The 25,043-nt window shown below is 34.4% G+C and overlaps 2 protein-coding genes and 2 long non-coding RNA genes across 7 annotated transcripts in view; 1 reads left to right on the forward strand and 3 right to left on the reverse strand.

Annotated features, from left to right (window-relative positions):
- The window catches only part of LOC128019097 (uncharacterized), a 15,905-nt gene extending 10,779 nt beyond the window's left edge, over positions 1-5,126 (reverse strand). Inside the window, exons 1-2 of the long non-coding RNA XR_008185068.1 lie at positions 3,226-5,126; positions 2,425-2,518 (exon numbers count right to left, since the gene is read on the reverse strand). This is a non-coding gene — a long non-coding RNA (uncharacterized LOC128019097). The remainder of the gene's footprint in view (positions 1-2,424; positions 2,519-3,225) is intronic.
- Positions 5,127-5,490: 364 nt separating this feature from the next.
- On the reverse strand, positions 5,491-17,725 carry LOC128019098 (protein DGCR6). Of its 2 annotated transcripts, none has more exons than XM_052605099.1 (6): positions 17,519-17,725; positions 16,825-16,948; positions 14,832-14,992; positions 14,660-14,760; positions 5,862-6,002; positions 5,491-5,783 (listed from the first exon to the last, which is right to left on the reverse strand). In XM_052605099.1, the coding sequence occupies exons 2-6, from the start codon at positions 16,932-16,934 to the stop codon at positions 5,703-5,705; spliced, it is 594 nt and encodes a 197-aa protein (XP_052461059.1). In that variant the 5' UTR covers positions 16,935-16,948; positions 17,519-17,725; the 3' UTR covers positions 5,491-5,702. The 2 variants fall into 2 exon arrangements, with proteins under 2 accessions (XP_052461059.1, XP_052461060.1); XM_052605100.1 differs by having other exon boundaries at positions 14,832-14,956; positions 17,519-17,718.
- Positions 6,660-13,831, reverse strand: LOC128019099 (uncharacterized). Its single transcript, XR_008185070.1, has 2 exons — positions 12,419-13,831; positions 6,660-9,124 (listed from the first exon to the last, which is right to left on the reverse strand). It is a non-coding gene; the product is annotated as an uncharacterized LOC128019099 (long non-coding RNA).
- Positions 17,726-19,163: 1,438 nt separating the features above from the next.
- LOC128019100 (rasGAP-activating-like protein 1) overlaps positions 19,164-25,043 on the forward strand; it is a 29,813-nt gene continuing 23,933 nt past the window's right edge. For all 3 annotated transcript variants that reach the window (XM_052605101.1, XM_052605103.1, XM_052605102.1), the window contains exons 1-5: positions 19,164-19,311; positions 19,399-19,617; positions 20,496-20,552; positions 21,959-22,072; positions 23,246-23,307. In XM_052605101.1, coding sequence (XP_052461061.1) covers positions 19,553-19,617; positions 20,496-20,552; positions 21,959-22,072; positions 23,246-23,307 — 298 coding nt within the window. In that variant the 5' untranslated portion in view covers positions 19,164-19,311; positions 19,399-19,552. The remainder of the gene's footprint in view (positions 19,312-19,398; positions 19,618-20,495; positions 20,553-21,958; positions 22,073-23,245; positions 23,308-25,043) is intronic.

A 25,043-nucleotide genomic window follows, 5' to 3' on the forward strand; every position in this document is an offset into this window, starting at 1 on the left:
CGTCCTGCTTCACATCGCACCTGTTTCTGGAGCTCATCGAGACACGAGGAACCGGATTCCTGAACGTGTGAAACACCTGAAGAACATCAATCTGAGACCAGCAGCTCGACCCCTGCTCCACACTCTCTCAGCTGAGATTATTAAAGACTAGCACAACTGTTCCAGCACTGATGATAATCAGAAATGTTTCTCGAGCAGTAAATCATCATATTTTCATGATTTCTGAAGATCATGTGACACTGAAGACTGGAGGAATGATGCTGAAAATACAGCGGAGCATCACAGAAATAAATTACATTTGACTATATTTTCACATAGAAAACATTTATTTTAAATTATAATAATATTTCATATTTTTACAGTTTATTTCTGTATTCTTAATCAAATAAATGCAGCCTCGCTGAGCAGAAGAGACTATCAAAAACTAAAAATCTTGCTTATTCCAAACATGTCTTAAATTATAATAGTGTTTAATATTATATCATTTTCTATTTATTTCACACTATTACATGTATTTTATTATTTAATTATTTTATTTATTGTTCTATTAATTATTTTATGCTGAATATACAGTATATGTATATATATATATATATATATATATATAGTATTTACTTATCAACTAAATAAAATAATTTAGAGTAGCATATTTTTTAATTGATAGATAATACATATATATATATATATATATATATATATATATATATATATATATATATATATATATATAAGAATAAAAGCTTTAGTTTGCATAAGAGACTCTTTATGTTTAATATCCTTTATTTATCAAAAAAAATGTTTGCTTGGTATTTATATCAATTTATAATAATGCAATTTATTTTGACAATAAATGCAACAAAATCATAAACAAAAACTAAAAGCCTTGGTGAGCATTAGAGACTTTTATTTTTAATATAATGATATACTGTGCATATTCACATTTTTCTTTAATTATTTTATAAAGAAATTGTTTTTTATTTTTTTACACTTAATTATTGTTTATTTCAGTAACCTTTTGACACTTAAAACAACTAGATTCGGATTGTTCTCATGCATTTTAACTCCTCTGCAAGCACATGTAAACCTGAATCACCTGCTGTTTTTCTTGAAATAAAAGCTCATGCGCTTCACAAACAGCTGCTTTAGTAAAAGCTTTGCAGCGGTGCGTGTAAAAGTCAGAGCTGCAGAAATGTGACGGACAGATCTGAGGCTGTTTATTCCCCTCCTAACCTTTTAAGATCCGACAGCTGCGTGATTTTCTTCAGCAAAACCTCCAGCCATCTCTGACACAGGCTTTTAGTCCTGACAAATATCACACAATGCATTTGTACATTTTGATACAGTATGTCAGGGTCACACGTCTCATAGAGAACAAAACCCTCAAATAAAAGGTCATTTGGCTCTCCTGAGAAAATATTTTATTTCATTATATTTTATATTTTGTATATATTTTACATTTTTATATATATTTATATTTTATTTTACTTTTAGTTATCTTATTACATTAAGTGAAACTTCAACTATAGTTATTTATTTTTTATTTTATTATATTTTATTTTACAGTTTACTTTTCTTTCAAGTAACAAAAATATTTTTTTTATGATTTCAGTACATCAAGTTAAATTAAAAAGAAATAAAATAAGTGTTTTATATTTATTTTACATATTTTAATATATATTTTGTTCTATATTAAGTCAAGTAAGAAAAATCTATTTTTATTGTTTTATTTTTAGTACATCAAGTTAAAACAAATGAGAAACTTTGCTTTAGCAATGAGCGGAGAATTTGTATATATATATAATATACATATATATATATATATATATATATAATAATATATATATATATATATATATATATATATATATATATATATATAATATATATATATATATATATATATATATATATATATATATATACAATTTATTTATTAATGTTCTGAAATGTTTATAGCTAAAAATATTTTTTTCAAAATTGTTATTTATTTTATTTAAAATAACAGAAACCTTTTGATATGGTTTTAATTTGAGTTATCTATAAAAACCCTGATCACATTCTCAAACATGACAAATGATCCGAGCTACTGTCTTTATCAGCTCTGTACTGTATAATGTACGACAAATAATTTCTCCATTTAAATACAACTGAGAACTCCTGAGCAATGAAAGAGAAAGCTCTGAGCAATAACACACAGCTGAGTGATCTCTAGTTATTTTTCTGCTGCTGTGAGCTCCAGGTGGGTTTCTTTTTGCTGAAAGTGTTGATTTCTGCTAAAGCGATCAATGTCAGAGCAAGCCTCTCAGTAAAGAAAGAGAAAATCCCACAGTAACAACAGAAACGAGTTTCCTCGCACACAAGAGCACATTCACTTCCACAAGCTGCTTGTTAAAGGACAATACAAGTAAAGGACAATAAGCTTACCTGTGATTTTCTCTCGTCCTGAAGGCCACAGAGATCTGACGCTCTTTAAAAGTGCAGTTGATATTATTTCTGGCTCATTCGTAAAGTCATCTTCCTAGTTCATGCATAGAGAAAATTCACATACTGAGCAAAGTATGCATACTATATAGTGCACAAATAGTAGTATGCTATTCCAAACACAGTTTGTGAGGATCTGTAAAAATAAATAAATAAATAACACAAGTATTTGTGAAGCTTCTCTAGTTTGTAAAGAAACAAACCACTCGTTATTTTGGTCCTCCATATCATACAGCAAAATAATAATAATAATAATAATAATAATAAAAAAAAACAAATAAAGTAAGATAAATATAAAATTAAATAAATAAATTGTACTGAAATATATGGATGAAACTATATTTTTAAAAACTGTGTTTATATTTATAATTAGTTGGTACATTTATATAAATATATTTTAAGACAAATATTAGACAAATATTTACTAAAACATTTTCTTCACCGTCGATATTGTTGACAACATAATCAAATGTAATGATCAAAGCAGATTGATCTGGTACAAAATTAATTCAAGACATAAAACATGAACACATTAACAGTAGAAATAAAAATAAATAAATAAAATGCGTTAAACTAAACATGATTTGTACTCTTTCTGTGAACACTTTTCAATGAATCAACTGACTCAATTGAATCGGTTCACATTAGCGAGAAATGACGCCTAGAAACAAACCGATTCATTTAGTTCGGTCAAGTCACACTTCTACCTAAACAGAGCTGATGAGAAACAGATGAAATACTTACACAAGACTGGAAGATCAAGCAGGTGAGTCTCTGCACGACTCCTAACACACGTCCATGAACACTTTCAGAGCGAGATTCGAACAGCGCCACCCACTGGCTGCTCCATGACTTCTGCTGGAACTACAGTCTACAGCAAACACATCAAATCACCATTTCTGTAGCTCTAGAGCTGTATTGATTCACTGTACTGTGGTAATATATAAATATAAAAACTATGGAAGCATATGGGTAGCAATATTCAATTTGGAATGCAATATGTAAAATAGCAATGCATTTCTGTATTTACATTTACATTTTCCAATACATTTGTGCAACGTTTTGAGCAAAGTGAAAATAAAAATGAAATTACATCATTTTGATTTGCCATTTCATACACTAGTTTTAATATGTGAAATGAATACTAATTTTAATGCTTTATAAGTTGCAAAATTAAAATGAAAATGTATTACAGAAATGATTAGATTTGTATAATATGTTCAAGCAAAAACTGTGGCAAAATTATCATTCAAATGCTATTTTTCTTAATTGCATTAACATTCACAGTCAAGACACTTACGATTGCATTTTCATTCAGTGTCCCGCAATCAGAGGCGGATCTAGAAAAATATTGATGGGGTGAAGAGAAGGGGGCAGGAATTTTTGAGGGGTGGCAACATATGGTAGACATATACTTAATTTAGTCACAGTTATCACAGTTTGATGATAAATATATGTGCACACTACAAAAGGACACAGGCTATCATTTACAAACTTAATCTCATGCAATCAATGTCATTTATATAGGAATAGAGTTCAAAGCTGGTTCGCAAATAATTTGAGTGAGTTTGGGAGTTCTGAGCGGGATCACAAATTATTTGAGTCGGTTTGGGAGTTCGGAGCGGGTTCGCGAATCATTTGAGTCAGTTTGGGGATCGCGAATCATTTGAGTCAGTTCGGGAGTTCAAAGCGGGTTTGCGAATCATTTGAGTCAGTTTGGGGATCGCGAATCATTTGAGTCAGTTCGGGAGTTCAAAGCGGGTTTGCGAATCATTTGAGTCAGTTTGGGGATCGCGAATCATTTGAATCAGTTCGGGAGTTCGGAGCGGGTTCGCGAATCATTTGAGTCAGTTTGGGGATCGCGAATCATTTGAGTCAGTTCGGGAGTTCAAAGCGGGTTCGCGAATCATTTGAGTCAGTTTGGGGATCGCAAATCATTTGAGTCAGTTCGGGAGTTCAAAGCGGGTTTGCGAATCATTTGAGTCAGTTTGGGGATCGCGAATCATTTGAGTCAGTTCGGGAGTTCAAAGCGGGTTCGCGAATCATTTGAGTCAGTTTGGGGATCGCGAATCATTTGAATCAGTTCGCGGATCGCAAATCATTTGAGTCGGTTTGGGGATCGCGAATCATTTGAATCAGTTCGGGAGTTCGGAGCGGGTTCGCGAATCATTTGAGTCAGTTTGGGAGTTTGGAGCGGGATCACGAATCACGAATCACGAAAGATTCGTGCTCGTAAATTTTTTAATTGGCCATAAACTTTAATTCGTTGCTGCCAACTGGGGTGGCAGCAGGGGTGGCAAGGCTTTCTTTAAGGCTGCCAGCCCGGTTGATCCGCCCCTGCCCGCAATGAATGTAGCAAAATTCAATGTGCACATTGAAAATGCATTTCGAGCCGATCACGTGTCCGCCCCCTCGCGCCACGTCAATCACTGCGTGAACAAGGCAGGGCAGAAGGTTCAAGATTCGTGAGGATTCAAGTGAGAGAACATGGACAAGACAGTTGTCATGTAAATACAGAAATGCATTGCCATTTTACATATTGCATTGTCATTTTGCATATTACATTCCAAATTGAATAATGCTACTCATATACACCACGCGCAGCTACAGTGCAAACAACTTACTCACCACTAGATGGCGGAAAAGGAAACTCTTGGGCTGATTAAATCTATATAATTTGTATATAAATATAAAAAAATATGATATTTTTAAAATAAAATATTATAACCAAGAAAATATGTTGTTATCAATTAAAATAATGATTTCTTTTTCTTTTCTTTTTTTGTCATTCCTCCAGTCTTTAGTGTCACATGATCGTCAGAAATCATGAAAATATATTTTCAGTATTGAAAACAGTTTTTTTTGGAACCTGTCATACTTGTTCTCAGTGTTATTTGATAAATAGAAATATTTATATATATATATATATATATAAAGGTTTATAGAAGAATGCTAATTTAATTGAAATCATTGTTTATATATATAGAGAGAGATAGAGAGAGATGGAAATACTTTGTAGCAAAAGTTTTTATTCTGCATTAATTCAAATCAATGGGTTAATTTACATGCTCTCTGTACATTCACTAACACAAACCTGACAGTCTGTGGGTGTTTGTGATTTAAAGATGCAAATCATGTTCAAAGAAATGAGTCGATGAACGCAGACAAGTCATTTTTAATAATTAGCTCCTGCACACGTGACCCGATTAAACAGAGTCTCTTCAGGGCAGAGATCCAGAGAGAGTCTCTTTCTGCTGCAGCTTCAGGATCAGCTCCAGCAGATTCATCTGCATCATCACCTCCTGAGACGGACAGAGAGAGAGAGACGAGTAAGAGAACGAGAGAAGAAGAGAGTGAGAGAGAGAGAGAGAGAGAGAGACCTGCGGGTTAGTGGTGATGTAGAAGCCCTGCACGCCTGCTTTCTCCAGCGTGTTCTGCTGATCTAGAACCTTCTGATCCATCTCAGCCACCACCTTCTCGTCCATCATCCTCTGCTCTTCTTTCACTCGTTGATCGAGAGCCTGAAGCAGTGACGGAGACAACACATTAACTCTACACGTCCTCTTTAAATCACAGACACGTCCTAAACACGCCTGAAGTCTCCAGGTTCTGGCTCCGTTTTACTGAAGTGCTCTATATTTGCATTGTTGTGATTGGTAGATCCCACCTTCTCTCATGACATGATTGGTCAATTCTGTACAATGCCTGCGTGAAGGGACTTGACCTTAATGAAATAAATACTCATCTAAGTGAAATAGAAATATTAAATAAAAATATTAATAATAACAGTGACAACATAAACATGAACAAAAAAAACTGAAAACATAACTAATAAATATTGTATAGTTAGTGTAAGGTCCAGACACTCGGCCCAAGGAAGGTATCCGGTGCTGGATGAAGGTTTCCTGCGTGTTCTGTCTTTCAGCGCGTAGAGTTATTCATTTTAGGTTAAACTCAAATCTGACTCCATTTTATTATTTAATCTGACTCCATTTTAGTATGACCTCGAATTTAGGTTGAAATGCAAATTGGTTGTATGCCTTTTTAATTAATATTCTTCTGACATTTGATAATTCTAGTTAACTCTATTTTTATATTAACTCATTCATTCGGGTGCTCATGTTGCTAACAAGGATACAATGTAATCTACTAGTCAATAATTACAGAGTAAGACAGAATAGAATCAAAATGTAACAATTTATTTACAGTCAGGTAGATATGTATTTTGCCAATTTCATGTCCAATTGAAACACATCAAATCATATCAATACAAAACATCAAATTCTCAAAGATGAATCTAAAAGTAAAATATGCATACCTGACCTTAGAAAATACATAGTATGAAGTGAAGAGACACACAACACACTACGGGCTTTCTGGCTACAGAAATCGCCCTGATCCTCTTGCTGCAATCATTTAAATACCTCAGACCAAGACAAACATCCCCCGAGATGAAGACAGAAACTAACAATTGGAATTTGCATTACCTCAGGTCCCAAGCCTGGGTGGTTTTACAACTCAATGGGAACAGGGGGTAATTTACATGGAGGGCCCTAGGAAAGGACACTCCCATCACAGTAATCAAGATATCTCCTGACTCTTCAGATCTGTATTATCTTCTAATCTACTTTTGTGAGAGTGAGACCATTGTACCAGTTGCACTGAGACATTTCCAATGATACTAAACATGAGTGTTAGTTCACTTGCATTGACATTTTCATGTAATCATTTTGAGCAGACTGAGTATAAGGAAGAATGGGTGAAGGGATTTAAAATGAAACAAATGGCCAGAAGGGGAGGAGGGCTCCTGCTCCTCCACTCTGCGGGGTGTCTCGAAGATGCCTGTGTATGTTTGTATTGTCTGTTTCTCAGGAGCTCAAAGTATCTCAGGTTCTTTCGTCCTTACAGTTCCTCCGTTTGACCCCAATGGGTCACATTCAGATGAATCCAATGGGGTCACCGTTAGATGATTGTTTATCTTCGAGATGTTATCTCAAAATTGTCTTTGTGATGTAAGCAGCTTTAGAAACCTTCTGAGGGCTGTATTCATCTGCAGAACACTCTGTCTCAGCATGTGTGTGTCGCTTGAGTTTGGCAGGTGGATGAATGTCTCCAGGGTTTCTACCTGTGGTTGAGCTCAGCATGTGAGCACAGTTCAGTGGGTCAATCTGAGCCTTTACGACTTGTTCAGTTTACGTGTCATTCCTTTGTGGAGAAACCTCTGCTCCTTATGGCACCTTTTCTAGGACGATAGTCTGACCCATCTTCGTGAATCCTCTCACCTCCAGCGGTGCAGTTTTTAAGCAGACTTCAGTAGGTGAAGGTGTTCTCCTTGCTTACACACTGATTTGTGTGGGACACCTGAAAAGCATCTTAGTGGCCATCCAATGACTGTATTCTGATCAGCTTAATGTCATCACCCATGGAGTAAGAAAGAAAACTCATAAGTTAATATAAGAGCAATAAAACAAAAAAGAAACCTGATAAATTCATGTCAGCCAGTGCAAGTGGTACATCTGATGTTAAAAGTGGTCCCATGTAAACATACATTTTGGTATGAATGTCTCAAAGGAAATGCAGCAAGAGGTCAGTATAATTTGAGCATTAATTTAGAGGTATGCAAACAATAAACAAGTCATATAATGAAAATAAGAACATTCAATCACAATTATGAAGGTATATACAATAATCACACTGTTAATTCAGGAATTTTCTATTGAAAGTCACTTTAGAAGATGTAAGGTTTTTAAGAAGTGACTTAGAAACTCGATTAAAACATTTTTCTACAATGTAAATCCTAAATTCCTTGTAACATGTGTGTGTGTGTGTGTGTGTGTGTGTGTGTGAGAGAGAGAGAGAGAATGGGTATCTGATATAAAGGTTAAGTCACAGTTGATGGTTTGGTAAAGTTTAAAATTTTATGATTGATTGATAGAGAGTGCAGGCACTTCATATTTGATCATTTTAATAATGCTTATTGTCATTAGTGATGTGTTGGGAAACCAGGGGCCCTCTGGCTTGTCAACCATCCTAATAACAATCAGAAAGATTCAATATTTTAAATTGTAAAGGCTTGTTTGCCTCTGTGTTCAAAAATTTTGCACCATCAATCTGTGACTTGTTGTGCAAATGTGTGTTACAGTGTTGTTCCATGAGTTTTTTTAGACAGTTGCAGATAGTAGATATGTTGTATCTTTTGGGAATGTAATCAATTCTATTGTCCTGTGTGTGTGAGGCTATGTGGTTCTGTCAGTGTGATGATGGACAATAGATCTTTAGTGGAGTACCACGTTTGTGATCTAAGCCATCATTGTCTTCTGATTGTAGTGTACAGACTGGATAGTCTAGATGAGGTGATGATGCAATGGGTGAAATGTGTGTGCTATGGTCATGTCTGGGAGATGAATGGAGTCTAATCTATAGCAATCTGTGTTGCAAAAATTTAGTTCCGGTTCTAATCCGGGAGGCCATGTAGATATTTGTGTGGTGATGTTCTCCTGTGAGGTGTGAATGGCCCCTTCAAGTGTCTTCACATTCATCTCCCACATTTCAGGTTATGTAACAATTCTGTTGTCCTGGCTTGGTGCAGAGGGGACAAGACACCCTCCTGGTATCTGTCCTCCAAAGAATTGCAGTGGTCAACCTGAGACAGAAACAGATACAAAGATAACCACAGTTAATTTTGAACTTTTCATCAGTTTAGTGTTCTGGCATGTGGAATTATTTTAACTACATTCATCCTCATGTACTGCAGTTTTAATCCAGATGTCACAAACGGAGTTCGGTTGGTCAGATCTGAATTACTGCTACTGTTTCAGTGCAGTCTGAGTGTGTAACACCTGATGCTGCTCTTGCAGTAGAGCCCTCACAGTCTGCTGTGTCATGAGCATTAGAGACCCCAGTTCTACTGGGGACATTTTCTAGATTAATTGGTGTTTTTATCACCCATGTCATCATGAATTCCAATGGACCAGTGTCCATGGCTTTAGTTGCTGTTGCTCTCATTACAGTCAGATCTGTGGGCAGAAATGTGTTCACCTGTTTTGGTGTTGTCTGTTTGACAATTGTTGTTTTATGGTGTTGTTCACACATGCAGATCTCTGTGGCACATAAAAACTTCTTGTATTTTACACCCCCCTCTCATTATTTTTCAAGTCAATTTAAAAGATTAAAAGATCAAATGGTGTTTTGTGGCTGTATATGACTGTGGCTTTGTGTAAATGCTGTCATGCTCCAAACAAAGGAAAGGAAGTTTTACAATTGTTATGTAAATTTGGTCCTGTTGCTGTAACAGGTAATAGCCTTTAAGAGCGAGTGTGAGGTGAGATCTGGCTCAAAATACTTCCATAAAATGTTTTTATTATTGCAAGATTAGTAACAAAATCAGAGTTTCCATTTCCAAATAATGTTAGCCATTCTCTCTGATCAGATCAAATTTTTAGTTGGTGCTCCTCAGTGAAGGATGACTTGGTTTGCTATCGCTTGTGCCACACTATTGAAATGAAATCACACTTCCTCCCTTTTGGCACTGTGAAGCAAATCAATCTGCCACACGGTTTAAGTTCTCACATGTCACACTGTGGCCACATGGCTATTCTATGCTCCTCTACATGGTTTAACTGCAGCTATACAGAAAATAGCAGAGTGTACCACTCAGGAGACAAACAAATTCAACACAGACACACATGCAACTTGAAATTGCGATGCAATTCCAGTATTAAAGTTATTCCAATTTTACACAAGACACATGGTCTAGAATGCATGTAGCATCTACAACCTTAAACCTAAGTGTTTACACACTTACAGTAAAGCAGTCATGTGTTTTTTTAAGAATAAACTAAACTAAGCTATGTGTACATTTAGTAGCACCAACAACCATAATGTGTTTTCTATGCTCACAATGTTCAGCACAATTATAAATTTGAAAATGCAAGCAGGATTATTGAAATTTGGATGTTTCCATATTAAACTCATTGCTATTAAACTGCTAACCCACTGGTAAGTGAAGTCAGTAGCTGAAGGCCTTGCATAATCAATGCAGTCAACTCACTAATAGTGTTACCAGAGGTAGACTTGTTACATGTCAACCCCTGATCTTTTCCTTTAGAAAGTGATATCTTACTTTTCAGAAAATAAGGTGGAGGTCTACCCCTTCCCAGTGACCAGCATTTTTCCTCTGTATGGCCTATTTTCTGACAGGAAGAACAAAACCTGCTATCTTTGCCACAGGTTTGTTTGCTGTGTTCTCCTGAAGTTTGAGGATTTTCATGAATCTCTAATGCTTTCTTTACACCTTGCGCTCTGGTCCACGACTCTGCGCTATTATGGTGCTGCATCTCCTTAAGAACTGAAATCGGCACACTATCTTGAGCAGTGGCACAGGCTTCCTCTGAACTAAAAGTTCTAGATTCATCACAGCAAGTCACCTCCTCCAAGAAGTGGACATGCTTTTCAGTCCCACTGCTTTTAGAATAATTCCCTTCTGTCATCCAATGTGCAGATGCAATACTGTGGGGCTTTGATTTCCATCTGTTTTCTATCCTTGAACCCCAATCTACAATCGCTCTGAATGTGTTTTCGGCTGAATCTGCTCCGTTTAACAAAGCATTTTGGACTGGAGTGCCAGCATTGTTCTTTATGAGTTGTAACAATGGTTCGTGATCACGGCTTGCATTTTCTAGACCGGAATATTCTTTGTATGTCGTCCACAGACGTTCGGCGAATGTTTCAAACGGTTCATTGCTTTCCTGCTTAATTTGTAGTATCCTGCTCCAATCTGCGCTTGTTGGACCCCTTATATCTAGCAATGCCTGTTTTAATCGTTCAAAGATACTTTCATCAGTTTCGTTATTGTTTCGCTTGATTATGTCTCCAGATTTCATTCGAGGGGTTAATTTAGATCGGAGTTCTTCAGGAATGGTTAAGAGTGCGATTTGCCATACATCTCTAGTTTCCAATTTATACACTGTGGCTTGTAGCATCAGTGTTTCCCAATAGGGTTGGAATGGCCCTCTTCTGGGCATCATTCCCACGATCTGTTTGTGTGTTGTACACTCTTCGCATGTTAATGGGCGGCTAATCATGGTTATTTCATCGTTTGTATTTGTTATGGTTTTGATTACAGCAATTTTAACTGATTTGGAGGGTTTTTCGCTGGATTTTGCTCTGGTTTTAATCGGACTTCGCTGCTTTTGTTCTCTGTGTCTCTGAACGGGATCTCGGTTTCTCTGAGAATCTAATGCGGCAACATCATCATCATCACTATCGCTGTTTCTATCATAATCAAAGGTTTCGTCCAGTGCCGCTTGCTTAACTGCAGCCACTGGGAAGCCTGCATTATCACAGCAGTCTTCAAGAGCTGATATATAATTGTTGCCGTTTTGGAGTTTGTTTTGAAGTTCTTCGATTTTTCTAGACATCATCTCACTCTGTCTTGCCCAACCTTGTCTTTCGAAAGTAAATGCCTCGACCTGTGCTCTTAACTTTTGCAATTCTTCAGAGCGCGCCTTTTCAATTTCTTTTATGCTTGTTATCGCGCGTTCGTTTTCAGCTATTGTCTCTAGGTCATTTTTGCGAAGAAGGTAGATGATGGCAGTCGGGATTTTTTTATATTTCGCTTTAGACGTCAATTTTTTGCCCTCGGCCAAAAACCAGGCTATAATTTCGTTGTTTTTCCATTTAAGATTGAATCCTTTATCGTTTAAACTAAGAAGTGTGTCTTTTATTTGTAATGCTTGAATTTCCATGATCTCCTGATCTACACTGTCACTGTATTGTCCCTGAAAAGCCATGTTTCCCGGTTAATTCTCCCCCCACCGGATTTCTACGGTCTCCGGTCTAACAATGGGTATGTCGACCCGTTCTAAAAATGTGTCTATATGTGAAATGCAAAAAGCTTTGCCTCAACACTTCTAATTAGAAAAAGGAATGAACTTACCACAGCAGTTGTAGACAGGGAAGAAGCTCAAACCTTATATCTTCAGAGAGAATCAATTTGAAATTAGCGCTGGAAAGACGTCACTCGCATAATTAGGGAGATCACGTCGTCGGGGTCACCACTTTGTAAGGTCCAGACACTCGGCCCAAGGAAGGTATCCGGTGCTGGATGAAGGTTTCCTGCGTGTTCTGTCTTTCAGCGCGTAGAGTTATTCATTTTAGGTTAAACTCAAATCTGACTCCATTTTATTATTTAATCTGACTCCATTTTAGTATGACCTCGAATTTAGGTTGAAATGCAAATTGGTTGTATGCCTTTTTAATTAATATTCTTCTGACATTTGATAATTCTAGTTAACTCTATTTTTATATTAACTCATTCATTCGGGTGCTCATGTTGCTAACAAGGATACAATGTAATCTACTAGTCAATAATTACAGAGTAAGACAGAATAGAATCAAAATGTAACAATTTATTTACAGTCAGGTAGATATGTATTTTGCCAATTTCATGTCCAATTGAAACACATCAAATCATATCAATACAAAACATCAAATTCTCAAAGATGAATCTAAAAGTAAAATATGCATACCTGACCTTAGAAAATACATAGTATGAAGTGAAGAGACACACAACACACTACGGGCTTTCTGGCTACAGAAATCGCCCTGATCCTCTTGCTGCAATCATTTAAATACCTCAGACCAAGACAAACATCCCCCGAGATGAAGACAGAAACTAACAATTGGAATTTGCATTACCTCAGGTCCCAAGCCTGGGTGGTTTTACAACTCAATGGGAACAGGGGGTAATTTACATGGAGGGCCCTAGGAAAGGACACTCCCATCACAGTAATCAAGATATCTCCTGACTCTTCAGATCTGTATTATCTTCTAATCTACTTTTGTGAGAGTGAGACCATTGTACCAGTTGCACTGAGACATTTCCAATGATACTAAACATGAGTGTTAGTTCACTTGCATTGACATTTTCATGTAATCATTTTGAGCAGACTGAGTATAAGGAAGAATGGGTGAAGGGATTTAAAATGAAACAAATGGCCAGAAGGGGAGGAGGGCTCCTGCTCCTCCACTCTGCGGGGTGTCTCGAAGATGCCTGTGTATGTTTGTATTGTCTGTTTCTCAGGAGCTCAAAGTATCTCAGGTTCTTTCGTCCTTACAGTTAGTATATCAATATTACTAAAATAACAGTTTTCATGATTATAGCTATTATAAGAAGTCATAATATTAGTCAAAAATAATTAATATGATTATTAAAGATAGGTCGGAAGCTGCCTGTTTAAAGAAAACAAAGATTATCATCTAAATAAATATAAAACTAACATGTACCAAAATAAATCAATGAAGAAATATCACTATAATACTACTGAACTGAAACTTAATGATTATACATTTAATTTATATAATAATAATAATAATAATAATAATAATAATAATTATTATTATTATTATTTATTATTATTCATAATATTTTATTATTAATGTTGTTATTTAAAATATTATTATTATTATTATTAATGTTGCCATTTAAAACAACATTAATAATAATTTTCAATTAAATTTATTTTATATATTTTATTTATATTTTATTAATCATGTTGTTGTTTAAAATATTATTATTATTATTATTATTATTATTAATGCTTAAATTTAAAACAACAACAACAACAATAATAATAATTATTATTATTATCATCATCAGTATTTTAATGAATGCTGTTATAATAATAATAATAATAATAATAATAATAATAATAATAATAATATTAATATTAATAATAATAATAATAATAATAATAATAAGTCTCCTTGATAGGCTTTTCTTTAGTTGACAACATTTATAAAACATAATAAAGCATTACAAAGCAGTCTCATTAAAACTTAGAAAGATGTTGATCAGCAAATTAAACTCAAACAGCAATTGCAAATGTGATAATCATGCTAAACCATATCATGTTCCCAGGAATTGTTAGAATTATTAATAAAAATTTATAAAAATTAAAAACAGCCAACTGGTATTTGTTGCTTTGGTGTGTGTTAATTTTAAGCCCGTCTACACAATATCGGTCAAACTAGCTACCTTCAATATTACAGTAATGACTGTAATGAAAATAGGAAAACAAAGCCAAAAGCCAGATATTTTAGGCAACTTATAAATCCGGTCCAGGACAGATCCAGGAGACGGAGGACACGAATTCCCCCTGACCACACGTCACCGTACCTCAGTTTCTGCTCTCTGGGTGGATTTCAGAACGGCCAGATTGTGAGACTTACACGTCTGCAGAGACTGTCTGTGTTTCCTCACCAAATCCTGCTTGAGAGCTGAAACACACACACACACAGTCAACATCTAACAGGTTTCAGCACGGCCTGAGACACACACAAACACACACCTCTGTGCTCGCAGTGTAGCTTCTGTCTCTGGTTGTAGAGGTTTTTCTCCATCAGGTGTTGAATGTCCAGCAGGCCTTGCACTATTTCATACACCGTGCCATCGATGAGCGCCTGAGCCAGATCACTGAGTGTGGTGTAGGACAGACGCTGCTGAAACGAGCTGAAACACACCTTTGTTTCTCACTAAACTCCTCCAAGGACATCAGCAGAGCGAGCAGAAAGAGTTTTCACTGCCAAACCATCACTAAACATCATATACGTGAAGATTTGGAAGGAAAGCTACGAGTGACAGATGTTCTCTACAGACTGCTTGACAAGGTTTTGAACATTGACTCAGCAAGCTGCACTATTTGTGCAAATGCATTCGATACTTTTAATCATGCACTCACTTAATTTTGTTCATTTTCTCAGAAAACAAAACATCAATTTGTTTCAATTTCAATCTTCAGTTTGCATCTCTAGTGAATGTATCTTGGATGTTTAGATATTTGCATTGGGAAAAAAATACTGAGGATGATTATTATTATTATTATTTTGGTAGTGCATGTAATATTTAATGCAAAAACTTCATGAATTTTGACTTTCTGCTCAGATTTAAGACCTTTATAAGGCCTTCATTTGTGGATTTAATATTTATAATGTGGTGATTTGTTGATATGGTGTGAAGATGCGTTATGTAATGTGATGTGATGATGTAATGTGATGTGACATGATGATATGATGGGATGCAATGTAATGTGATGTCATGATGTGATTATGTAATAGTGTAATGTGATGTGATGTGATGTGACGTGATTTCATGTGATGTGATTATGTAATGATGTGATGTAATGTTGTGTGGTGATGTGTTATGTAATGCAATGTGATATTATGATGTAATGTGATGATGTGATGTTTTACAATGAAGCTTTGTTGTGATGTGATTATGCTGGGTTGTGATTATGTAATGATGTGATGCAATGTAATGTGATGTAATGATGTGATGACGTGAGGTTATCTGATGTAATTTGATGTGATGTGATGATGTAATTTTATGTGATGTATGCAATGTAATGTGATGTCATGATGTGATTATGTACTAATGTAATGTGATGTGACATGATGTGATTTTATGTGATATGATTATGTAATGATGTGATGCAAAGTAATGTCATGTAATGATGTGATGACGTAAGGTTATCTGATGTAATGTGATGTAATTTGATGTGATGTGATGTAAGGTGATGTAATGATGTAATGTGATGATCTGATGTGATGTCATGTGAAAATGTGATGATGTCATGTGAAAATTTGATGATTTAATGTGATGTTGTAATGTGATGATGTAATGTAATGTGTTGATCAAAAGGTGATGTGATGTAATGATGTAAGGTTATGTGATGTGATGTTATGTGATGTGATGTAACGTGATGTGATGTGATGTAATGTGATGACATAATATGATGCATTGTGATGATGAAAGGTGATATGATGGAAGGTTATGTGATGTGATGATGTGATGTGATGTAATGATGTAAGGTTATGTGATGATGTAATGTGATGATCTGATGTTATGTGAAAATGTGATGATGTAATTTGATGTTGTAATGTGATGTAATGAAATTATGTGTAATTATAATGTGATGTGATGTGATGTGATGTGATGTAACGTGATGACATAATATGATGCATTGTGATGATGAAAGGTGATATGATGGAAGGTTATGTGATGTGATGTAATGTGATGATGTGATGTGATGTAATGATGTAAGGTTATGTGATGTGATGTAATGTGATGTGATTTAAGGTGATGTGATGTACGTTTACATTTAGTCATTTAGCCGACGATCCAAAGCAATCAAAAACAACAAGAGAGCAATGATAAATAAACAAAACAAAAAAAAAACAGAATAGAAAAAAAAATAGAGCGAGCTAGTGATAGGGGTCTTTTTTTGTAATGATGTAAGGTAAGGTGATGTGATGTAATGTGATGATGTAATGTGATGAGCGCACCTGGGCAGGTCTTTCACGAGCGTCTGCAGCTCTGACAGCAGGTAATAGTGTCTCTCCTGTTGTCTGGCAGCATCAGACTGATCTTCACTCATACTACAGTACTTGTCCATCCCACAATCAGCTTCTACATCACGGAGAAAAGAGCTCATAATAAAATAAAGAATTCCCCTTAAGAATCTAAATTAATAAGCATGAGTGGATGTAATAAAACAGTTTTTGTTGATTGAAATAAAGCTGAAAAAATTTAATACAAATATTAGATGAAAATTAATGCTTTGGCAACTAGTTAAAACTATAAAAATATAACCTAATTTAAAATATTAATAAATATGATAATAGTATACAAAAAATACTCAAATAATACTGGACATGCTCACCTAAATTAAGCATTAATGTGCCAAGCAGCGTGACAACCGTAAACACTCTACTTTTACTAAGTGTTATGATTAGGGATATTATTATTAATCACTTATCACAAATAATTAATTTGCTCATTAAAGACACATGTAGAATGTAGATTTTATAAAGAAAGATTAACATCTAACAAAATACATACATAAGCAATCGAGCTGCAATAAACTAGTAGAAACAGAATATAAACTCAATAATTAATAATGCAATAATCAGGAGGTGTTGGATATGTACTGACTGCAAAAGAACTAAAAACAGAGATTCGACTTAAAGTATCTCTTACCTGCTTGATATTTCTGCTTCCGGTGAGTAAAAGACTGACGCTTAAAGCGTCTCGCCTTTAAATACGAACGTTCGGTTGATTTTTAATATGGATAATAACAACCACAGACTGTATAAAACCGATAATAACAAATACTGCAGACTAATGTGACAACTGTTATGAACTGCGCGTGCAGGTCACATGCGCACTAGCAGCATGTGAGGTCCTTCAGCACGAGGGGCTGCCCTTTCATATGCCTAGAAGTTTTCTTATAGTTGAATAATTCATTGATATAATAGATTTTTTACTATGTTAATATTTAATACATATTTTTAGCTCAACTTATTGTTACACACACATACACATATACATTTTATTTATGTAGCACTTTTCTAAACAAGTTAATGCAAATCAATACGAAAACTAACAGTTACCCAGTGTAATGACTTTAATACTGGTGTAATATCATCTGTCTTTTTAATTTTTGTCAGTATTCGAGCTGCAGAATTTTGGATTAATTGCGATTGGTTAATCGTATTCTAGACCAGAACAAAGGGCATTACTAGTTATAAATGCATGCATTGTTTTTTTCTGTGTTGCTCAGAGAATTAAATGGTCTTACTTTAGTAATTTTCTTCAGATTATAAAATGTTGTTTTGGTAACATTATGTACATGAGATTTAAAGTTAAAATCCGATTTAAAGACAACTCCTAAACTCTTTGCCACATGGCTTGGGTTGTGTTTAATCTGAGTATATTTAGTTTACGTGTCAATTTCTTACTTTACACTTTTGATCCAATAATCAACACTTCAGTTTTATCTTGGTTGAGTTGTAAGAAGTCATCCAAACATTTATGTATTGGATACAATTTGCAAGTGTATTTAATATATATATATATATATATATATATATATATATATATATATATATATATATATATATATATATATATATGAAAAGAGATCCTGATGATGTGACCAGGAGGTAACATATATACATTAAAAAGCAGCGGTCCTAGAACTGATCCTTGAGGAACCCCACATGGATGTTACCTGGATGGATGTTCTTTCACTAAGACATGATTAAAGAAAAAACTTTTTAAAACTGTTTCAGATAGATCAACATACTCACTAATAAACAAATGAACTAATAAACATGCTCATTATTTAAAAGGATCTATTGTATCAAATGCAGCACTCAATACAAGAAGCACCAGAACTGAAGGCCAATTTCTGTCCAGGTTTATATATGTCATTAACAACTTTAATAAAACAGGTCTCTGTATTATAGCATTTTCTAAAACCAGACTGAAACAAATATTTCATATTTGCATTTAAGAATGTACTCAACTGATTAAAAACTATTGTCTCTGATAATTTACTCAAAAATTTAAGATTTGAGATCTATAATTTCTAGGAGTAAAAATATCTGAATTTTACTAGGGCAGATTTAAGATCAGAGGGGAAAATGATGTGTGTGTGTGTGTGTGTGTGTGTGTGTGTGTTTGGAATGTTATGGTTGTGAAGGCGGTGTTTCTGTGGTTACAGCAGCAGCAGGACGCTGCACTGCGCGTCACTCACCTGCAGATGACGCTGTTCACTCAGTTTCTCATCAGCATCACTGAAGCCTCATCATCATCACCATCATCATCGTCTCATCATCACCCGAGAACAGAGACAGACGCATCACGACTCACGCTCTGTTGCGATGACAATAATACATTTAGATCACAGAGTGACTCGAGAATCATCACCGATGCGGAACTGATCGAGCGGATCGATGCGCGCGGATCAATGGATCTGGACGAAGCCGGTGAGAAACTCCACATCACACCATCCCCTGAACATCGTGAGATAGTTATTGCATTGAAGATCTGCTTAATTCTTCATGTCACTCTAGATTCTCATTGGATCATGGAGGCGACGTTATCATTGCTCTAGGTTTTTATCTGAGTGTCTCCAGTGCTCCTGATCCGAGCTTCGGGTTTCTGATCGGGGTTTGACCAGCTCTGATCCAGACCTGCAGATCTTCAGTGACATGAGCTCCTCTCATCATGGCCAGAAACACTTCTCTCTACTTTCGCATCGTCGAGGGACGAAATCTGCCTGCAAAAGACGTGTGAGTTCACGCAAAAGAGCCTGGATCTGATGAGAGTTATTATCCTGATCATATTTGTTCCTTGTTCACAAAAATATGTTTTGCTTTAAACGTTATTGGTCATACTTGTGTAATTTTGCAAACAATGGAAATATCATCAGCGTCGGGGAAAGTTACTTTTAAAGGAAATGCATTACAATTTTGTGTTACTTCCTTAAAAAAGTAACAAATTGTTACCGAGTTACTTTTAATGGAATGTAATGCGTTGCGTTACATTTGCGTTACTTTTTAAATCTGGGCTGGTCTTGCTCGATTGTATTTAATCTATTTTTGACAAATGTAAAAGCCCTTTTAAGCCAAAAGTGACATGTAGAAGCCTCAGGCTGAAGGAAATGTCAAATCATGTCTGTGCATTTCCATTTTGAGGAATACTGAATGTGTTTTTGTGCCTATTAAGTTATGATAATGTTATTCCTGAATGTTCAAAACATTAAAATGCAACGTTTAAGAAACATTAGATGAACATCCAACTAAAGCGTCTCAGTAGAAAAGTTAATTGAACGTTAAATTACGTTTTTGTGCTTAATTTATTAAAGACCAGTTAAGTTTCTGTTAAAGTCAAACCCATTTCTACACACCTTTTAGAGAACCTTGCCAGAACGTTTTGCAAATGTTCCCATTAAGTTCTGAAAAGGTTATTTCTGAATGTTTCTTTGTAAAGCAAACATTCCGTTTTATAATTGTGAAAACAACGTTACTTTTAAATGTCCAGTGAACATTCTGCGAATATTGTAGAAGTCTTTGAGCGAACATTTCGAGAATGTTATCAAACACTTATGAACGTTCTGAGAATGTTCTCCAGTGTTTGATCTAGAACTCTGTTGTGTGTTTCTGTCTAGTTCTGGGACCAGTGATCCGTACTGCATCGTCAAAGTTGACAATGAGGTCGTGGCCAGGTGAGTGTCACATTCTCACCTGTGTGTGTGTGTGTGTGTGTGTGTGTGTGTGTAATAAAAAATGTTTTCAATAATTCTGCAATAGATCAAATCTGTCAAAACTTTCCATAAAAAGTACAAAAAAAATTATTTTATTTTTTATTTTATTTTTTATTCTGTAATAGATCAAATCAGAACAAGATAATCCTTAAAATACATTTTTCAAAAATAAAGTAAATCATATTTTTGTAGAATTCTGAAATAGGAAATCGAACAAAACCTTCCTTGAAAATAAAAGTTTTCAAATGAAGTAAACAGTATTAATACCTGTAAAAAAAAAAAATAATAAAAAAAAATATATATATATATATTAGTTAATTAATCAAATAATATAGATATACATTTTTAAATATTATGAAATAGGTCAGATCTGACAAAGCAATCCTTATTTTTTTATAAAGATTTTTTTTTTTTTTTTTTTTTTTTGTTATTGTGAAATAGTTCAAATCGAACAAAAAATAAATAAAGTATTGGTTTTTTTTTGTTTTTTTTTTTTATAAATCTGAAAAAGCAACAAGTGCTCCTCACTGTTCCATTAAATCTATTGATGTCAGCAGGTTTGTGTGAGGTGACAGTGCTAATAAAAAGCTTGAATTAAAACAGAAAAGCTCACATCTGTGTGCATCTCAGAGTGAGTTTAGTTATATTTTGGGCAGAAAATTGCCTCTAGAAGTGAAACTAAATCTGGCAACACATTTAGTGATGGCCTCGATTGTAAAACTGATTTATAATTATGTTTCTATAATTCTAAAGATGCAAAAAATATTTTTACATTTTACAGTTAGTCAGAAAGGTTAAAAAAATTAAATAAATTAGACATTTATATGGCTACATGTCCACACACAAGACACAAGTATTACATTTATTGCATTTGTTCATGTTTTGATCATCCTAATTTATCACTGATTTATTGATTGCATGCATGATGATTTATTGGCTAGCGGTGTTGTATTGGTCATTGATGTAACGGATCTGTTTGACACTAATGCTGTAATGCTGTACTTTACAACATCGGCCGGAGATCAGCTCACGAATCACAGAAATGATGTGTGTGTGAAAGAGTCAGTGCATTGCGAGTCGTGTTGCTCTCAGATGCTGTATTGTGATAGTTTGATGAACAGCACACCTGGTGTGGTGCATATTTAAAAAGCCTTGTGTCTTTTGAAATGGAAATGATCCGGCCTCCCTTTGAGAAATTGGGTGAATTGATTGATTGTTTTCCATCCTCGTCACTTATGGCCCTTTAAATTGTTCTCTGTATCTAGGCAGATTCTAATTCAGACTCGAATGCACGTAATAAATGCACGCAAATTGGCCTCCGAGTCGCACGAAGCGCAGTAAAGTGTTCACTAAATCATCTTTTCTAGAACCGCCACCGTTTGGAGAAACCTGAATCCGTTCTGGGGCGAGGAGTACACCCTTCATCTGCCGATGGGCTTCCATACGCTCACCTTTTACGTCATGGATGAAGACACGATTGGGTAACAAACGTGATTCGTGATAAACGCGTTTGTGAAGCATCTCAGTCCAGAAGAGATGAATGCATGAGTAAAGGAACAGACATCTAGCTTCTAAAAACGTTGTGGGAACTTTGTGGGATCGTTCAGTTAAAATGTTCTACTATCTTTGTTTTCTAGTCACTATTAGAAAGCTAGAAAACGTATCCACGAACTGCATTATTTAATGTTAATATTTGAGCATTTATTTTTAGTAGCCTGAGAACGCTAAAATGTTAACGTTATTTAAAGGTTTAAAAAACGTTTCTTTAACGTTCTACTCATTTTATTTTTACCCTGAATATAACATTGTTTCAGTGTTTTTTTTAATATTTTTAAGAGTGCTAAACTTTCCAGTTTTCACCCAAAATATAATGTTATTTATATGTTTTTTTTATATATATATACTGAGAACACCAATATGTGTTTTCTGGAGCACAAAACCAGTCACAAGGGAGATTCATACATTTTCTGGAAGCTGAATAAATGAGCTTTCCAGTGATGTGTGGTTTGTTAGGAGGACATTATTTGTCTGAGATGCAACTATTAGAAAATCTGGAATCCGAGGGAGTGAAGAAATCTAAATATTGAGAAAATCATCTTTAAAAAATGTTTAAATTAAATTCTTAGCAATGCACATTACTAATCAAACATTAAGTTTTAATGCATTTACAGTAAGAAATTTACAAATTATCTTCATGGAACATGATCTTTACTTAATATCCTAATGATTTTTAGCATAAAAGGAAAGTTGATAATTTTGACCCATATTGTGTATTTTTGGCTATTGCTACAAATATACCCCCAGAGACTTCTTTTGTGCTCCAGGGTCACATAAGTCCAGTTTTCTTAGCATGATTAGAACATTATTTAAAGATTACAAAACTGTTGTTTAAAACGTTCACCAAGTACTAAAAGGACACTTTGAGAATGTTTTCTGCTGGTGTTTGTGTTGTGGAGACTCATGAAGACATTCACACAGCAGAACATTTGCTCACACAAACACGCAGATGGTGTGATGAACACGTCTTTGATTCATTCGTCTGAGTGGAGATCTGTTTATCTGGAAATGTAGAGTTGATGATGATCATGCTGGTGGTTTAATATGGAAATCTTCTGAACATTTACAAGCATCTCATATGGTTTTTCATGCCGCAGTCACGACGATGTGATTGGTAAAATCTCCCTGAGTAAAGATGCGATCGCTGCTCAACACAAAGGTAAGCGTGTGATTATTTAAGATGAAGATGAATGCAGAAATTCACGCAAGGTGCTATGAGACATAAATCTGTTTTGTGTTTAAGATTTCTTGCTCATCACATTTTTTATTATAATTTTTTAAAATTGGAATTTTCTACAAAGAAGTGTGCAGAAAACTGTCCCATCCGGCACAAATTAATATTGTGCATGATCATTTCCCCAATTAACAAAACACAAACTCATTAGGCTACATACAATCAAGCCTAGCAATAATAAAAATAAAATTAAAAACTAATAATAATATGATATATAATAATAAATAATATAATATAAAATAATATAATATGGCATATAGTATAATATAATATAATCAAATATAAATGTGAATGAAAAATATAAAATTTTATAATTTATATAAAATTATATATGTATAAAACAATACAAAAAATGTATTATATACAATACATATTAAAAATATTATTTTTAACACACACATACACACACATATATAAATAAAGACATATTATTTTATTTCAGTTAACGTTTATTTCAAGTAAAAATTTTTTTTTTTTACAGTTTTAGTTATTGTTATAATGTATTTATAAAACATGGAATATTTTGCATTAAAATTACAGAAACTAAAATGACTTAACTATGACAGTGATTCAAATCAGACGAGCAGTGAGTATTTTCATCCTAAGTAATTCCCTCTGCTGAAAAGCATGAGTTATTAGTTATTACAGGCACACGTGTGATGTATTATATTAGCGACCACGCCGCCCCACAGTGGGTTTCATGTTCTCCCAGCATGCACTTGCCCTGCATGAATCACTGCAGCCTGTCAGGACTGACTCACCCCTCACCCACGGCATCATGGGAAGCGTTTGGCTCTGAGAAACTCTCCGATGGGAGATGATTTACTGTAATTATAAACTCAAACTTAGATGCACTGCATCCTCCTGCTCTACCTACTCTGCTTTAACATCATGTTCAGATTCATGTGCATGACTGTGTGGATTTTATGCATGCGTGTTTATAAACAGCAAATACTCATTTTGTGCATGATATACAGCCAGAGCACAAGTATAACTGTATGCATGAGATACTGTATCCCACAATGCATTATGCACGACTTGACCTTCAATTTCCAACCTGCAGATTATATCATTTACATCACCGTCATTGTTTTGAACGTGCTGCCAAAATCTCTGAAATGTGCATGCAATTAATCTGAAAAAGTATTCTGAATAAACGTTTGAACAGTGTAGTGCTATATTAAACCTACAACATTGCATGTTTGATTCACCGTCTCAGAAATAATGAATATTAAAATTTGATTAAATGTTTTGTATTTTAATACAATAAAATAATGAGTCAAGGAGATGTTCAAATGTACAACAGAAGTATTATTGTCAACAAAAACCAAAACTATAAAAAACCATTACTTAAAACTAAATTCACTTAATAATGAAATGATTATAATTTTAATTAAGTTTGACTTGATGTGCTAAAAAAACTAAAGCTGCAATAAAAATCACTAATAAAAAATATTTAAAAAAACTATATATGCATTTTTTTATAATGTACATCACAAAACAGACAACAAAATTACTAAAAGTTTAATTCAAATTAAAATAAAATCCTAAAATACAATTAAAAATATTTTTATAAAACTATTAAAAAAACAAAAAACTGTAAAATGGTCTAAACGATCCTGAAATAACACTGGCAGTTGCTATAAAAGGTTTGCATTGCA

Source organism: Carassius gibelio, chromosome A8 (assembly GCF_023724105.1).
Source record: "Carassius gibelio isolate Cgi1373 ecotype wild population from Czech Republic chromosome A8, carGib1.2-hapl.c, whole genome shotgun sequence".
NCBI lineage: Eukaryota > Metazoa > Chordata > Actinopteri > Cypriniformes > Cyprinidae > Carassius > Carassius gibelio.

What these genes read in the sequence shown, in the direction of transcription:
- LOC128019098 (XM_052605099.1), bottom strand. Translation starts at nt 16,934, where the DNA reads ATGGACAAGTACTGTAGTATGAGTGAAGATCAGTCTGATGCTGCCAGA. An exon ending in CTCGTGAAAGACCTGCCCAG is followed by an intron (nt 14,993 to 16,824) that starts GTGCGCTCATCA and finishes GGTGTGTTTCAG; the next exon opens with CTCGTTTCAGCAGCGTCTGT. An exon ending in CCCAGAGAGCAGAAACTGAG is followed by an intron (nt 6,003 to 14,659) that starts GTACGGTGACGT and finishes TCACTGCTTCAG; the next exon opens with GCTCTCGATCAACGAGTGAA.